Source organism: Erythrolamprus reginae, chromosome 7 (assembly GCF_031021105.1).
Source record: "Erythrolamprus reginae isolate rEryReg1 chromosome 7, rEryReg1.hap1, whole genome shotgun sequence".
NCBI lineage: Eukaryota > Metazoa > Chordata > Lepidosauria > Squamata > Dipsadidae > Erythrolamprus > Erythrolamprus reginae.
The window spans coordinates 72,274,215-72,292,030 of NC_091956.1; the positions used below are offsets into that span (position 1 = coordinate 72,274,215).

General features: G+C 36.4%; 1 protein-coding gene across 6 annotated transcripts in view; it reads right to left on the minus strand.

Annotated features, from left to right (window-relative positions):
• Nucleotides 1-17,816, minus strand: part of LRBA (LPS responsive beige-like anchor protein) — a 453,900-nt gene that overhangs the window by 339,340 nt on the left and 96,744 nt on the right. For all 6 annotated transcript variants that reach the window (XM_070757811.1, XM_070757810.1, XM_070757809.1 and 3 more), the window contains 4 exons: nucleotides 16,003-16,110; nucleotides 12,224-12,362; nucleotides 10,283-10,730; nucleotides 4,219-4,349 (listed from right to left, as the gene is read on the minus strand). In XM_070757811.1, coding sequence (XP_070613912.1) covers nucleotides 4,219-4,349; nucleotides 10,283-10,730; nucleotides 12,224-12,362; nucleotides 16,003-16,110 — 826 coding nt within the window. The remainder of the gene's footprint in view (nucleotides 1-4,218; nucleotides 4,350-10,282; nucleotides 10,731-12,223; nucleotides 12,363-16,002; nucleotides 16,111-17,816) is intronic.

The following is a 17,816-nucleotide window of genomic DNA, read 5'->3' on the forward strand; positions in this document are numbered from 1 at the left end:
AGATAAAATGAAGTTTTATTGCAGCACAAGCTACTTCAAATCACATTTTCCATACTGCTAGAATCAGTAGAATGTAAATAGCAGTGCAGCACATCTGTTCAGGCTAATGCCTGCCTTAGAAAGAAGAAGCAATTCCATATAGCGGTTCCACTCCAAACTTAATTAACTAGTCAGGGGAAAAAAGTGTACATTTTGTACGTTTAAAAAATTACTTGGTCAGTTGATAGGTTTAAAACAACTGTGCAACTTAATTTGAAGAAGATAAAACCTAAAGCTAAATATATACAAAATGCCACACATTAAATTGAACCCCAAACTTTTCATTTTCTATATGCAGTATGTGAAACAGTGTTAAATAAATCCAACCAATTTCTTAGCACATTTAGATATTTATTTATTTATTTATTTATTTATTTATTTATTTATTTATTTTGTCCAATACACAATGAGGGTTTTAATGGGTATATATCTATATACACGTAATAAAATACATGATGAAGGTTATAGAGGAGATACTCATAGTAAAATATATCTAAGAAATAATAGAAAAGAAGATATAGTAATAGAACATATCAATGAAAGAATAGAAGAAGACATATAGGAATAGAAGAACGGTATAGGAGATATAGGAGAGCAATAGGACAGGGGACGGAAGGCACTCTAGTGCACTTGTATTCGCCCCTTACTGAACTCTTAGGAATCTGGATAGGTCAACCGTAGATAATCTAAGGGTAAAGTGTTGGGGGTTTGGGGATGACACTATGGAGTCCGGTAATGAGTTCTACGCTTCGACAACTCGGTTACTGAAGTCATATTTTTTACAGTCAAGTTTGGAGTGGTTAATATTAAGTTTAAATCTGTTGTGTGCTCTTGTGTTGTTGTGGTTGAAGCTGAAGTAGTCGCCGACAGGCAGGACGTTGCAGCATATGATCTTGTGGGCAATACTTAGATCTTGTTTAAGGTGTCTTAGTTCTACACTTTCTAGGCCCAGGATTGAAAGTCTAGTCTCGTAGGGTATTCTATTTCAGACTGTATCTTTTAGGGTAAAAACATCCAAGTGGCTCAACAGATTAAAATACCATTCAAGGCTTATAACTTCAGCACTGATAAAAAATAGTAGTCTCAAAGAATATATTAAAGATTGTGAAAGCACAAAAATGCCAGTTAGGCATTGCTCTGCTAGTGTTTCCAACGCACTACATCATATAAATCTTATTTAGATAAATGTACTAAATGTACTTCCAGCTCAGTTTTCATTCTAAAACGGCTTTTATTCATTTAAGAGAAGTGAGATCTTTCAAGAGCATGTTTTCTTCCAAAGCAGACATGTAAGTAACTGTGGTAGCTACTTCAAACAAGTGGAACCCAAGTGGCTTATCTCTCTTATCCTTTCACTGATAAACTGGCTCCCTCAAATTGACAGTTTTACAGACATATGTAAGGACATAAAAGGAAATGAAAATAGATCATCTGTCTAGCACCCTTCTAGTGGAAGCTTATTGTTTATTCAAGGTCCCCAAGGGTCTAAACAAATACAGGTGAAACTGGGAAAATTAGAATATCATGCAAAAGTTCATTTATTTCAATAATGCAACTTAAAAGGTGAAACGTAATATAGCGATACCTCATCTTACAAACGCCTCATCATACAAACTATTCGAGATACAAACCCGGGGTTTAAGATTTTTTTGTCTCTTCTTACAAACTATTTTCATCTTAAAAACCCACCGCCGCCGCTGGGATGCCCCGCCTCCGGACTTCCGTTGCCAGCAAAGCACCCGTTTTTGCACTGCTGGGATTCCCGAGGCTCCCTTCCATGAGATGGTGGATTTGGGGTTTTCATGAGCTGTACCCCATAATCATCACAATTATGACAAATCACAGCTTGAACTATCTTGCCTAGCATATAATGAGTCTCTCTCATATATTATGTTTCACCTTTTAAGTTCCATTACTGAAATAAATGAACTTTTGCACGATATTCTAATTTTTCGAGTTTCACTTGTAATATCTCTGTTGTTCCCAAAGCACTTGCATATCTGAATGTATATGATATGCAACTAAGGTGTCAACTAACTACTAATTTAATGTCAAAGTAACAGGCATGAGACAGATTATAGTTCTCCTTTCTTTAGTAACAAATAATTTCTTTTTAAAAGGAATGTGTACAGTAATTGGCTAAAGAAATATTTTGCATAATAATATTGTTGCCTAACATAGAAAACAGTTTTTAAAAGTAAATCTCAAGTTATTTGTTGCTATTTTAAAATACAAGACTGAATTAATTTACTTTTTCTTAGTTTATTTTGAGATACATATTATCTTAACTTTATTTTACAATAGTTACCTGATGCTCTCTAGGTCTGAAATAGGGGTAAGCAAAGTTGGTTCTTCTATGACTTGTGGACTTTCCCAGAATTCCTGAGCCAATCATGCTAGCTCAGGAATTCTGGGAGTTGAAGTCCACATGCCATGGGAGAGCCAACTTTGTCTACCCTGCACTAAAACATAAATCTTGTCCACTATGGGAGCTATCCTAAACTGCAGGATTATTTCCTATTTCAAATCTGTGTAAACATCATCTAAAATAATTGAATGAAGGTATTTAATTGATTGCATAAGGATAACAATGGGCAGGTAAAATAATCTCTAGAGAATCATTCCAAACTAAGGTTTCATACAAATAAAAAGGTAGAGAACACAATATATAATGAACTTCAATTTCAGCTTTGTTTATAGTATCAGGTAATTTTATTGGCAATGAACAAGTAATCAGAGCTAGTTTGCTTCAGATGTTAAGGAATCAAATCTAAAAACTGAGAGACCGTGAATGCTACTTTCACCTTAGGCACAAAGCCAGTTGGATAACCTTGGCCCAATCACTCTAGCTAGCAGACCTAGGAAGGAAGCAGTGTAAACTATTTCTGAAAAACCTTGCCAAAAAAACCTGTAGGGTCTTGTCCAAACACTCTCTGAGAATCAGACACAATTGTATGAAGGAAAAAGCAATCACAAATAACTACTAACATTTTTGCATTTCTTTTATAAAATATGGAATTACAGTAGAAGGGAGAATGTTATAATCCAAGGAAGAATATTTGCATATTACATATTTAAGGACGATCCAGGACCACAAATGAATACCAATGCCTATTCTCACTTTACGTGTAATATTAAAAGCTCTTTATATGTAGAAGAGGGATAGGCTCAGAGTTCTCCATCTTATTACTTGAAGTCCTTATAACAATCTTCGCAGTTACATCAGAACTGAAATTGGAGAGATAATACTTAGGTAAAAGTATTCTAAGGGCCAAATTTATAATAATAATAAAAAAATTGCATTGGCAGTTCTGTGTTAGCAAAAACTTCAGAAGAGAAGGATTTAGGGGTAGTGATTTCTGACAGTCTCAAAATGGGTGAGCAGTGTGGTCGGGCAGTAGGAAAAGCAAGTAGGATGCTTGGCTGCATAGTTAGAGGTATAACAAGCAGGAAGAGGGAGATTGCGATCCCCTTATATAGAGCGCTGGTGAGACCACATTTGGAATACTGTGTTCAGTTCTGGAGACCTCACCTACAAAAAGATATGGACAAAATTGAACGGGTCCAAAGATGGGCTACAAGAATGGTGGAAGCGTCTTAAGCATAAAACGTATCAGGAAAGACTTAATGAACTCAATCTGTATAGTCTGGAGGACAGAAGGAAAAGGGGGGACATGATCGAAACATTTAAATATGTTAAAGGGTTAAATAAGGTTCAGGAAGGAAGTGTTTTTAATAGGAAAGTGAACACAAAAACAAGGGGACACAATCTGAAGTTAGTTGGGGGAAAGATCAAAAGCAACGTGAGAAAATATTATTTCACTGAAAGAGTAGTAGATCATTGGAACAAACTTCCAGCAGACGTGGTTGGTAAATCCACAGTAACTGAATTTAAACATGCCTGGGATAAACATATATCCATTGTAAGATAAAATACAGGAAATAGTATAAGAGCAGACTAGATGGACCATGAGGTCTTTTTCTGCCGTCAGCCTTCTATGTTTCTATGTTTAAAAAGATAAAAGATCAGTACTTAAGTTTCTTTTGAGTATTTCTTAGCCAAGGAAAGTCAATTTTTCAATTTCAGTAGAGTGGTATATGATGTCTCAGTAGCTGAATTACAAATAGATACCATATCGCTTTGTTATTTTATTTTGCACAACTGGTTCTCTCACTTACTTGGAGAGCCTCCAGGTACATCTGGAGCTTGGGAAGAATCCAAAGAAGAAACCACACTAACAGCATTTGTAGGCACGTTAATTGTAGCTGCAGATGAACTCACTGACTTCTTTGGCGCCACAACCACACTCCTATGACAGAAAAGGTGTATATTGTTACAAACTATATTTTAAATGCTTGAGAATGGCCAAATATATATTTAAAATATATAACAAACTCAGACTTCAGAAAAGTAGTCAAGTTTGAAATTCATATATTACTTCTCTTTTCTCATAATTGTCAAAATTTTATTATATGTTCTAAGGATAACAAATTGTTATTTAAAATCTGCAAATTTATCTGAAACACATTCTGATCTTACCCTTTACATTATTTCTAATGAAATACTACACAAAAGTAGTTTTAGGCAAAATAATCACTAGAATCAATATGCTTAAAACAAAATAGACATTTGAACAAAAGTTTAAATATATTGAGGACTACTATACAGAAGTTCAAAATTAAAATAAACTGGACAAATATATATTTTTAACTTTATTAATAAGTTGCTATAGAAATGACTTACAAAATTAGTGTTCTAACCTAAATACTCAGAAATATTCAAAACTGAATATAGTCCTTGTTTCAGACATCATTTATATTAGAAAGAATAATTATGCAAACCAGTTTCAATGAAATAGTAATGTTTTATTCCAAACATCTAAAATATCCAGTTAACCATACATAAAAAACACTTTTAATTGCAAGTTAGCTCCATAAACATGCAATACCCCTGTTAATGAGCTAAGGAATACAGTTGATATATATTATGGACTCCCAAAGCAGTGCTTCTTTTTAATTACCTGGTGTTAACTATAAGCTGAAAGTCTTCAACATTACATTTATTTAATCAATTTATTCTGCTGACAGTACTGTTAAATAGTGGTAGAAAGTATTCCCTTAATAGCATTAAAAATATGTCATTTGTAAATAAAACACATTAATACTGACTCCAAACTCAGATATATAATGTAGACATTTTCCAGCAGCTTATAAATTTATTAAAAAGATACTCCTATTTCTTCCCATTTTAAGTTCAACTGATTACTGTAACTAAACCAGGTTTGATTAGACATTCTGAATACTATGAATGAAGAGGTATTCACTATGGATGTTAGAGTTTGCATCAAATTATTACAAGGGTGACTGCTAATGTTAACTATACTGTACATTAAAATATGGAAGCAAAAGCCACCTGAGCCCTAAACCAAGGAATTAAGCCATAACTGTTATTTTTCAAATGCACATAAATGTACACAAAAACCTATAAGGTTATAAATTCATAGAATATGAGCTTTGATTTTCACTTTTAAAACAATTTAAGATTAAAGACTATAAATTTTAGATGTATGTTAAGTTTAATATGATTAATATTTACTTTTAGAATAAAATAGGATAGAGTAGAGTAGAGTAGAGTAGAGTAGAGTAGAGTAGAGTAGAGTAGAGTAGAATAGAATAACAGAGTTGGAGAGGACCTTGAAGGTCTTATCAAATGCCCTAAAAGGGAGGAAACCCGTAATATTTATTCTATCCCTGTTAATGAAGCCTAGAAATGTGTCGGGGTTTTTGGCAGCTGCTACACACTGCTGGCTCATATTTAAATGACTGTCCACTAAGACTCTAAGGTCCCTCTTACAGTTACTACTGTTGAGCAAAGTACCACATATACTATAGGAAAACGTTTGCCTTCAAATTTAACAATCACTGCAAAGAACAACTATTTCTACTATTCTTTTTAAAGAACTGAAAAATGTAAGATCATATTTAAGTACTTTTAATAACTATATCATAGATGACTTTGTTTCGTTTATTTTATTCAACAGGATTTTAGAGAATTTCCAACATTTCTACTGTTAAAAAATGAAATAAAATAGTATTTTTGCCCCTGGAAGTCTATAGAAAATAAATACTGTGAATAGTCTGTCAATTCACTGTCTCTACTTCCTTAATGAAAAAAACAGACCAGGCCTTGAACTTTTATCAAGATAGATCCCTGGCACCCACTAATCAACTGGTTGGATCTCCGTGTAAGATAAAAGAGGAGTTTGGGGTATGGGAATAAGCACACATCATCTTCTTGTTTGCAAAAATCCACAACCTGCCAGCCTTTCAGCTAGGTTTCGCTCACGTAGCTGTTGCTGTATATTTTCCAGCTATGGCTGGAGAGATACGAGGAGAGTTTGGATTTCTGACACAACATTCCTGAGATAAATGTAGGATCAGAGAGATGCTTTGAAATTCCCAGATATATTTTTCTATATAAATGCTACACAGGGGGAAAAAAGAATTAACAAGAATTCTTTTTCTCCCAACCCCGAAAATTAATTCACAAAGCCCTGTGTTCCACACTAAACAATACATTAAATATAAACCAGATACACTAAGTTCCTCAAAGCATCCTGAAGACAGCTTGTTCCAAGTTTCCAACTGTAACACTAGTATTGTGATGTCCCTGGAGATAAAACCAGTTCGTTTCCTGAACAACAGGTCATAACCTATTCTACCTACAATCAACCTAAAATTGTAGCACAGACACATGCATGAGCGTGCACAAACACACACACGCACACCCAAAAAAAAATCTGGAAAAAATGGGAGCAGACAGTGAGATGAGGTTTCACCACATGTTAAAATCTTACAAGAAAATCAATTTTTCAAATTATGGTTTTTATTTTGGCCCCTTTAATGCCAGCAACATTATATTTTGTATTCAAATTAATTTTATTATTATTACTATTATTATTATTATTATTATTATTATTATTATTATTATTATTATTACTACTATTATTATTATTAGATTTGTATGCCGCCCCTCTCCGTAGACTCAGGGCGGCTCCCAACAGTGATAAAAACAATACATAATAACAAATCTAATAATTAAAATCTAAAATAGCAATTATACATATAAAAAATCTAAAAAAGAAACCCCAGTAAATAAAAGCATACATACAGTCATGTTGTGCACAGAAACTACATAGGTAAGGGGAAAGTGTCTCAGTTCCCCCAACCTTGACGACAGAGATGGGTTTTGAGGAGTTTACGAAAGGCAAGGAGGGTGGGGGCAGTCCTAATTTCCGGGGGGAGCTGATTCCAGAGGGTCGGAGCCACCACAGAGGAGGCTCTCCCCCTGGGTCCCGCCAGACGGCATTGTTTAGTCGATGGGACCCAGAGAAGACCAACTCTGAGGGACCTAACCGGTCGCTGGGATTCGCGCGGTAGAAGGCGGTCTCGTAGATAATTTTGATCATTTTTTTCAATTTGCATAATAACTAGAAATTTAGAAGCTCAGTAATCATATCATACAGCTGTATAAAGCCAAGAATATGGTTTATTTTAATGAAACATAAAGATGGTTTGTTTTAACTTGAATGAATAAAATTGAACAATTGAGCATTATAAAACAACTTCAGTATGAGAAGATTGTTAAATGTTTTATAGTTATTTTTCCTTTCACAAACACTGCCCTAAATTCATTCACTGTACAGTACTTAGTCCATGAGACAATATGATAGTAACCATTTTTTCTTTTATTTATGTATTTATTAAATTTATATGCAGCACATCTCACTAATGTTATTCCATTAATTGATTAATGCAAAGCATAGAATGCATGTGACAAAGATGTTAATTTAATTAATTGTTAATTGTCAATTAAATTATATTATCCAAGGATTGACAATCCTAGATGCTAACTACAAATATACATTGAAACATGGAGTAGAATGATGTATGTGCTTGGTACAGCAATACATGACATTAAAATTCACTTTACTAGTGTACTACTTAGTATAAAGTAAATTATGATCCAGAGATGCATACACCTTCTCATGAAGTTCCTATTCTTACAGTTCTTCACTTTACTAGTTATATATGTTTCAATCTACACTGTCAGTGTCCTTTTATTCTAATAAACTTTTGAAAATAAATCACATGTCCTGCCATTAAGCATCAGAAACAATATATTATACTCTGTAGTCTGGCATAAAAAAACTATACTATCTTTTATGTCATTATGCAATCTCCTTAAAATTGCAATACAAATTTATGCTTATGGCTTCTGAATTTGTTCCCTGTAATGCAAAAAATCTTCAAAACAGCACAAAACAATCCTGGAAAACCTTGAACTAATGTTGACTTTCCTTTCTACCATCTGCAAAAGTTTGTTGGTTTTTTTAAACTTATATTTTCGCTCATTTTTTGCCACCGTGACTAAATTATTTGAATTCAATACCAATGTGAAATCTCAACCTAAAAGGTTTTTATTATCTTAGTCTATGATTGCTTTAGTTAAAGTATTTTTTAAGTATATCTTTGTGATTTGGGTTCTAAAATTATTTTTAAAATAATCTTCACTATGTATCACAGGTTGCAAATAATTAACATTTTTATGTGGTTTAATTTCACATTATAGGTTATCCTCATTTTGTAAACATTTAGTAAGAGTTTCAATATTGAAAAAATGATTTATGACAATTTTTCACTTCTATGACTAAATGCAGCATCCCTAGGTTAGATGATCAAAATTCAGACATTCAGCAACTGGTTCATATTTATGAGGGTTGCAATGTCCTGGGGTCATTTGATCACATTTTGTGATCTTCTGACAAGCAAAGGGGAAGCCAGATTCACTTAACAACTGTGTTACTAATTAACAACTGCAGTGATTCTTTTAAGAACTGTGGCAAGATCGATGATAAAATGAGACAAAATTCACTTAACAACTATCTCACATAGCAACAAAAAATTTGGGGCTAAATTTCAGTCAGAATAGTCAGGACTGCCTATACCAGTAATGGCGAATCTATGGCACGGGTGCCACAGGTGGCATGTGGACCTATATGTGCTGGCACACGAGCCGTTGCCCTAGCTCAGCTCCAACACACATGTGTGCGCCGGCCAGCTGATTTTTGGCTCACACAGAGGCTCTGGAAGAGTGTTTTTGGCTTCCAGAGAGCCACCAGGGAAATGGGGAGGACATTTTCCCCCTCCCCGGCTCCAGGGAAGTCTTTGGAGCCTGGGGAAAGCAAAACACGAGTCTACTGGGCCCACCAGAAGTTGGGAAACAGGCCGTTTCCAGACTCCAGAGGGCCTCTGTGGGATGGGGGAAGTGGTTTTGCCCTCCCCAGACATTGAATTATAAGTGTGGCCACTCGCGTATGTGCGCACCCCAAGGGAAAAAAGATTCGCCGTCACTGGCCTATACTATACTTTTAGATTTATAAAATACATTTTATAATATATTTTTATATATAATATGATATGATACAATACAATAAATTATTATTATTATTATTATTATTATTATTATTATTAGATTTGTATGCCACCCCTCTCTAAAGACTCGGGGCGGCTAACAACAATATAAAAAGACAATGTAAACAAATCTAATATTAAAAACAATCTAAAAAACCCCAATTTAAAGAACCACTCATACATACAAGCATACCATGTATAAATTCTATAAGCCTAGGGGGAAGGGACATTTCAATTCCCCCATGCCTGACGATAGAGGTGGGTTTTAAGGAGCTTTCGAAAGGCAAGGAGGGTGGAGGCAACTCTGATATCTGGGGGGAGCTGGTTCCAGAGGGTCGGGGCCGCCACAGAGAAGGCTCTTCTCCTGGGTCCCGCCAAACGACATTGCTTAGTCAACGGGACCCGGAGAAGGCCAACTCTGTGGGACCTAACCGGTCGCTGGGATTATATTATAATATAATAAATATCATTTCATTTCATTTCATTTCATTGGATTTGTATGCCGCCCCTCTCCGCAGACTCGGGGCGGCTAACAACAGTAATAAAAACAATGTGCGACAATCCAATACTGAAAAACTAAAAGCCCTTATTTTAAAAACCAATCATACATACAACGTACCATACATAAATTGTATACATAATATAATTAATATAATATAATATAATATAATATAATATATATTATGCACATTTCAGGAAAAATATTTAAATTTTTTAAAAGTTATTTTATATGTCATTTTATATAGGTCAAGGTTTTAACCATCCTTACCTGTCAAAAGATTGAAACTGTATTGGCTGTGCAGTAGCACCATCACCAAGGGCTCCAAGAAAAGGCGGTGGAAGAACAGTAGGGTCCAGCGCGGCCCCATCCGCAGGAGCACTGACCAAACTTCTTAGGATGTCTTTCACATTGACGTTTTTTGCAGTTTGTACAGAGGATGCAGCTTTACCATCAACCTCATTATGTACTTCGTTTTTATTTTCTTGAGATTTATTAACTTCTGAAGAAAGAGTACATAATATTTCACTGATTGCATCTGGACCTGTGCTTATACTCTGTCTTTCTGGTTCAGTAACCATCTCAGAATTATGTCCTGATCCAGAATGGGCTTCCTCCTGAATTCCAGAATCCCTTCTTTGTACCGACGTCACACTTTCCGACTGCGCAGCAGGTTCCTGACTTAAAGCGGTAATAGCTTCAGATTGTTCTTCCTTAACTTGAGACATATATAAGATATAGTATAAAATATCAGAATTAACTTCAAAGTGATGAGATTATTTTAGAAACAATTGCTGTCTTAACCAAAATTACAACTAATATCTGTTCTTAAAGTTTTCTGTTCTTAATTCATCATATGGACAATACTAGAAGTTATTGTAACTAAGAATTCCAACTAGGTTCTATGCTAGAGCAATTAAAATATAATACTTACGATGTCTCTTTATTTACTCAGCTGAAAAGGAACTGGTTAGGTAGACAATCTACAACTTGTCAAAAAAATACTCACAATGAATCTAGAAAACAATTAAAAATATAATGTATAGAATATCAAGGTCTGCTATAACTGATTCCAGATTCCATCCAATCTTGCTATTCATAGATAATTAATTTCCAGCAGAATCTTCCAATCGGGAATTATGTCGATGGCTTCTGTATCTCTTTCCTGCCATTTGTTAATTATCTGGAACTTTGCAGCTTTGAATTTTACAATCATACAAATCATACAATCAAAAATATAAGGGCTCTTTATTTACTAATAAATCAATGCAAAAATTTGTCCATTCCAATCTATTTATCTACCTACCTGATATGATCAATTTATCCTTCAGCTTAACACATTGACGCATTTGGACTTAGACTGCATTTCTTAAAGTGTTATTATTTACACTGGGGGGGGGGGGGTTGGTGGGGGGGAGGTTGGACAAGATGACTACAAGATCCCTCCCAACTCTGTTAATCTGTAATCTAATCTGTAATTTATGAACATAAGGTAATGAACATGTATGAACATAAGGTATCATCCAGTTAATTTCTGAAGGACATTGATCCTATTTGGTATTTACTATTAATATATATTTTATATATTAAACTTGCATTAAACCAATTAAATATTTAAAAATAATGTTCTGGACAGTAAACAGAAATTGATGATCAATTCTAAGGTTATCTGAAGGCTAATAAACTAAGTCCATATTTAGAAGTAATAATCAGAAGTTTTTAATATCACTTTCAAGTCACAGATTAAAAGTAATCTTTCAATTCATATTTTTAAAGTACATATATGAAAGTATGCTATTCATAACATTTTTCATAATAAAAACCAGTATCATAAATCAATGAATTATTCAGAATGTTAACAAAAAATATTATGAATAGAACATAATCTAAAAATAAAAATATTCACCCTTATGCCTCCAAATTATATAAATTAATAGAACAGCCCTATATATCAATCAAACGTATGATATATGAATATATTTACTGAACAGTAATTTGCAAAATGATCTGTATGGCCTCCTAATGATTTTAAGACTATTCCCCAACATCAGCAACGTTATGTGGCTTTCAACTCCCTTTTGGAATTCTCCGGTAAGCATGGTAAATATTAAAAATTCTAGGAATTGAAAACACATGTCTTCAAGTTGCTGAAATATATGGATATCCTATTCTAATCAATAAAATATATTTCCAGGTGCCTACAGTACTAACCTATTTTGGGTGACTGAGAAGGTTGAAATTGCCTCCGTTCATCTTGAGGTTCCAAAATATCTCTGTATTTTGATACCATGAGTACAGAGATAAAATACACTACAGCCAAAGCCAAGAATTGTGCCTGCTTACTGTCCTCCTAAAAAAAAGCAAAACAAATAAAAATTACTATATTGTCTGACACTAAGACCTGAATTACACATTACTATCACAAAATAATTTCCTCAAGGAAATTACAACAAAAATATCTACATGGATTTATTAGGGCTGTATAAATCACATGGAGTGATTTTATTTATTTATTGGATTTGTATGCTGCCCCTCTCTTGCAGACTCGGTGCGGCTAACAGCAGTAATAAAAAATAGCATGTAACAATCCAATACTAAACAACTAAGAAACCCTTATTATAAAACCAAACATACATACAACCATACCATGAGTAAATTATAAGGCCTAGGGGGAAAGAATAACTCAGTTCCCCCATGCCTGACGGCAGAGGTGGGTTTTAAGAAGCTTACGAAAGGCAAGGAGGGTGGGGGCAATTCTAATCCCTGGGGGGGAGTTGGTTCCAAAGGGCCGGGGCTGCCACAGAGAAGGCTCTTCCCCTGGGTCCCGCCAAATGACATTGTTTAGTTGACGAGACCCGGAGAAGACCCACTCTGTGGGACCTAACTGGTCGCTGGGATTCGTGCAGCAGAAGGCAGTCCCTGAGATAATCTGGTCCAGTGCCATGAAGGGCTTTATAGGTCATAACCAACACTTTGAATTGTGACCGGAAACTTATCGACAACCAATGCAGACTGCGGAGTGTTGGTGTAACATGGGCATATTTGGGAAAGCCCATGACTGTTCTTGCAGCTGCATTTGGAAAGCAAGTCTTTTGCTCAATAAAACAGCTTACCGCAACTGTTTCAAAGAGCTCCCCACAATGTCTTATGATGAGTACATAAGCAAATGAGTGTCATTTGTACTTCTACAACCGTTTGGTTTGGTTCAAGACAGACACAGTCTTCAGAGAATAATCAGAACTGCAAAACAATTATTGCCACCCTGTCTTCCGTTGAGGACCTGTATACTACACGAGTCAAAAAGAGGGTGGTGAAAATATTTACAGACTCCTCACATCCTGGACATAAATAGTTTCAACTCCTACCCTCAAAACATCACTGAGTTCACGGAGAAGGGCGGCATACAAATCCAATCAATCAATCAATCAATCAATCAATAAATAAATAAATAAATCACTATAGAGTACTACACACCAAGACAACTAGACACAAGAACAGTTTTTCCCCCGAACACCCTCACTCTGGTAAACAAACTATTTACTAAGTCTGCACTACTATTAGTTTTCTCATTGCTCCATCGCCCATCTCCTCCTACAAATCACTGTATGACTGTAACTTTGTTGCTTGTATCCTTACAATTTATATTGACTGATTCCTAATATGATTTGATTGCTTATATGTACCTGGACTATAATTAAGTGTTGTACCTTATGATTCTTGACAAACTTTTCTTTTATGTACACTGAGAGCATGTGAACCAAGATGAATTCCTTGTGTGTTCAATCACACTTGGCCAATAAAATTCTATTCTATTCTCTTAAAAGATTCTTTATCCAGAAGTAGCAGTGGAATTCAGAATTCATTTAAAATTTCCAGAAGCATGTTTGGAGACTCTCCCTTTTTGCTCATTTAATGCTGGACTAAATCCTGGTCTTTGTTAATTGCATATGTTGATAAAATAGCAGAACATTTCATTTTATAATTTTGAATGTTCACAGAGATTTCCTTTCACATAGAAACGTTTTAATCTAGGCAACTGATATATTATTCTAGTTTTATATTTGAATGAAGTTAAACATCTACAGATTCAGAATTGAGAAATATTCTATGGAAAGAAAAAACAATACCAAAAGATACTGAAGTACAGTGATCCCCCGAGTTTCGCGATCTCGATCTTTGCGAAATGCTATATCGCGATTTTTCCACCCGATGACGTCACTCCCTTCCTTTCTCATCTTTCTTTCTCTCTCTCTTTCTCTATCTTGCTTCTTCCTCTCTCACACTCTCTTCCTCCCTCTCTCATCTCTTTCTTTCCTTCTCTCTCTTTCTCTATCTCTTCCCCTCTTGCTCTCGAGCGGCAAGCGAGCAGCCGGGCGGGCAGGTGAACGGGCAAGCGGAGCGGCCGGGCGGGCGGGTGAACGGGCAAGCGAGCGGCCAGGCGGGCGGGTGAACGGGCAAGCGGCAAGCGATCTTGGGGTTTCCCCTTTGCCTGGGCGGCGGGAAGACCGAGGGAAGGTTCCTTTGGCCGCCCAACAGCTGATCTGCTCCGCAGCGCGGCGGCAGCAAGGAGCCGAAGATGAGGTTTCCCCGTTGCCTGGGCAACGGGGAAACCCCATCTTCGGCTCCTCGCTGCTGCCGCGCTGCGGAGCAGATCAGCTGTTGGGCGGCCGAAGGAACCTTCCCTGGGTCTTCCCCGCCGCTCACACGCAAACTCCACCATCTGCGCATGTGCGGCCATGAAAAAAAAAAGGGCGCGCATGCGCAGATGGTGTTTTACTTCCGCACCAATATATCGCGAAAAATCGAGTTTCGCGAGGGCTCTTGGAACGGAACCCTCGCGAAACCCGAGGGATCACTGTATTTAAAAAAATTATAGAATGTGCAGAACTAGATATGATGACTAAACGTTTAAATAATCAAACTGAAACAGAATATTATAAGATATGGGACAAAGTATATGATTGGTGGAATTTTAAAAATGCTATTAATAATTAATTATAATATAGAATGAAATGGTAAATAGTACTACTAATAAACTTTTTCTTTTTTTCTCTCTCTTTTTCTTCTCTTTTTGTATAAGTATAGAATATTTTAAAACATAAAGAAATTTAATTAATAAGTTTAATATTAGAAATGTAGAGTTGAATTTAACAAGAATGTAATTTACATGTGTGGTATTTCTGCTTAGATCTGATTACAGTTAGGATTTTTTATATTTCTGTATTAGACAGACTTCTACGACAAGCGGAGCAATGGTAGCTCCTTAAATGTTTAGTGTTGTATGTCTTTCTTTGTCTTTTTTAAAAAAACTCAATTAAAATATTTTTTTTTTTAAAAAGAATTGAGAAATATTCTATTGGCATGCTATTGACATGTATTTATTTATTTTATTTATTTATTCAATTTTTATGCCGCCCTTCTCCTTAGACTCAGGGCGGCTTACAACTTGTTAGCAATAGCACTTTTTTAACAGAGCCAGCATATTGCCCCCACAATCCGGGTCCTCATTTTACCCACCTCGGAAGGATGGAAGGCTAAGTCAACCTTGAGCCGGTGATGAGATTTGAACCTCTGACCTTCAGATCTACAAGTCAGCTTCAGTGGCCTGCAGTACAGCACTCTACCTGCTGCGCCACCCCGGCTCAGTACTGTATTGGTGATGTGCTAAAAATATTTGGACTCATTCCAATCCTGCTTTTTAAATAAAAGAACTTGGGTTGTCCTGATGATTCAACTATTGTAGGAGCACAATGATAACGTTCTGGTTTTTAATACATTTCAATTTAAAAAATATTTACAAAATCGAATGCACCTGCAGAAACAACTGTTAATATGATATTAAGCTTTCCACCTGATCTCAATTCCTGATTTGCTATTCCCACAGGATTTTACAATTTCATGTACATACACTGTTAGATTTTGGTATCATTGGATGGTGCATATGTTTAACAACTATACACGAAAGGAATTAAGTAGGAAATGTTGCTTACTATATCTCTGAATACCACTGCACGGAGCCGATTAATATCCATATCCTGTAGAAGTCTGTCAATATCTCTTATTGGAGAAATCCCTCCAGTTACCATATCAACTGGACTCTGTTCAAAAGAAACAAAGAGGCAACTATTATTTAATTTTTAATTTCAATAGCACTCTCTCTCGCTTTCACTCTCAATATTAAATTGTAGTTTTTCAAATATTTATACAATGGTACCTCTACCTAAGAATGCCTCTACTTACAAACTTCTCTAGATAAGAACCGGGTGTTCAAGATTTTATTGCCTCTTCTCAAGAACCATTTTCCACTTACAAACCTGAGCCTCCAAAACTGTAACCGGAAAAGGCAGGGAGAAGCCTCCGTGGGGCCTCTCTAGGAATCTCCTGGGAAGAAACAGGGCCGGAAAAGACGGGGAGAAACCTCCATGGGGCCTCTCTAGGAATCTCCTGGGAGGAAACAGGGCCTTCACCCTCCCTGTGGTTTCCCCCAATCGCACAGATTATTTGCTTTTACATTGATTCCTATGGGAAAAATTGCTTCTTCCTACAAACTTTAATACTTAAGAACCTGGTCCCGGAACAAATTAAGTTCGTAAGTAGAGGTATCACTGTATAAAGTTTGAGATCTGTATACTACTCATATATCTGTGATCTGGGCAAAATTATGTATCGTAGGGCAAAACCTTGTCAATAAATGTACCTCAAATGGATTAACTTATAGAATGGCAAGATCCGTTACTTCTGAGAAAATGAAATTTGGAAAAGTTAAAACTACTTTAATAGCTCGGCCACTGCCATGGTCACATAGTCCTCATTTTCAACATTCCGTAGCAACTTCCCAGCCAATCACAGAATCCTTTATTCACTCCCTCAAGGGAGGGAAGAAGGGAGGGAGAAAGAAAAAAGAAAGAAAGAAAGAAAGAAAGAAGGGGGAGGGAGGGAGGGATATCTGAGGGTCAATGCCAGCTTCCCATGAAGACATTCAGTGAGGAAGTCCAAAGGAAGTCAGAAGTTGTTCCTGTTCCCAGGGATTTTTTTATCCACTCATGGCCATTCTGTATAAGGTAGGGAAATGTAGCTGAAAGGACTACACGTGATCCTTTTTTATTTATTTATTGGATTTGTATGCCGCCCCTCTCCATAAACTCGGGGCGGCTAACAACAATGATAAAAACAGCATGTAACAATCCAATTAATAAAACAACTAAAAACCCTTATTATAAAACCAAACATACACACAGACATACCATGCATAAATTGTAATGGCCTAGGGGGAAGGAATATCTCAGTTCCCCCATGCCTGGTGGCATAAGTGAGTCTTGAGTAGTTTACGAAAGACAGGGAGGGTGGGGGAAGTTCTAATCTCCGGGGGGAGTTGGTTCCAGAGGGCCGGGGCCACCACAGAGAAGGCTCTTCCCCTGGGGCCCGCCAAATGACATTGTTTAGTCGACGGGACCCGGAAAGGCCAACTCTGTGGGACCTTATCGGTCGCTGGGATTTGTGCGGTAGCAGGCGGTTCCGGAGGTAATCTGGTTCAATGCCATGTAGGGCTTTAAAGGTCATGACCAACACTTTGAATTTTACAAGGTTCTCTGACACATTCTCACAAGCCAAGACAGGAAAGCTTGCAAGGAAATTATGTAACTGTGACTGATGGCAGACACTGGGGTTGAACTTACTACTTTCTTCCTGGGAAGCTTGCAGGGAAAAAGTCAATGGGGAATCTTGCAGTCAAGGCCACAAGTTGCTCGGATAAGTCTCCCCAACCCCACACTTTTTGCCAGTCCCCTTGCACTCATGCTGGGCT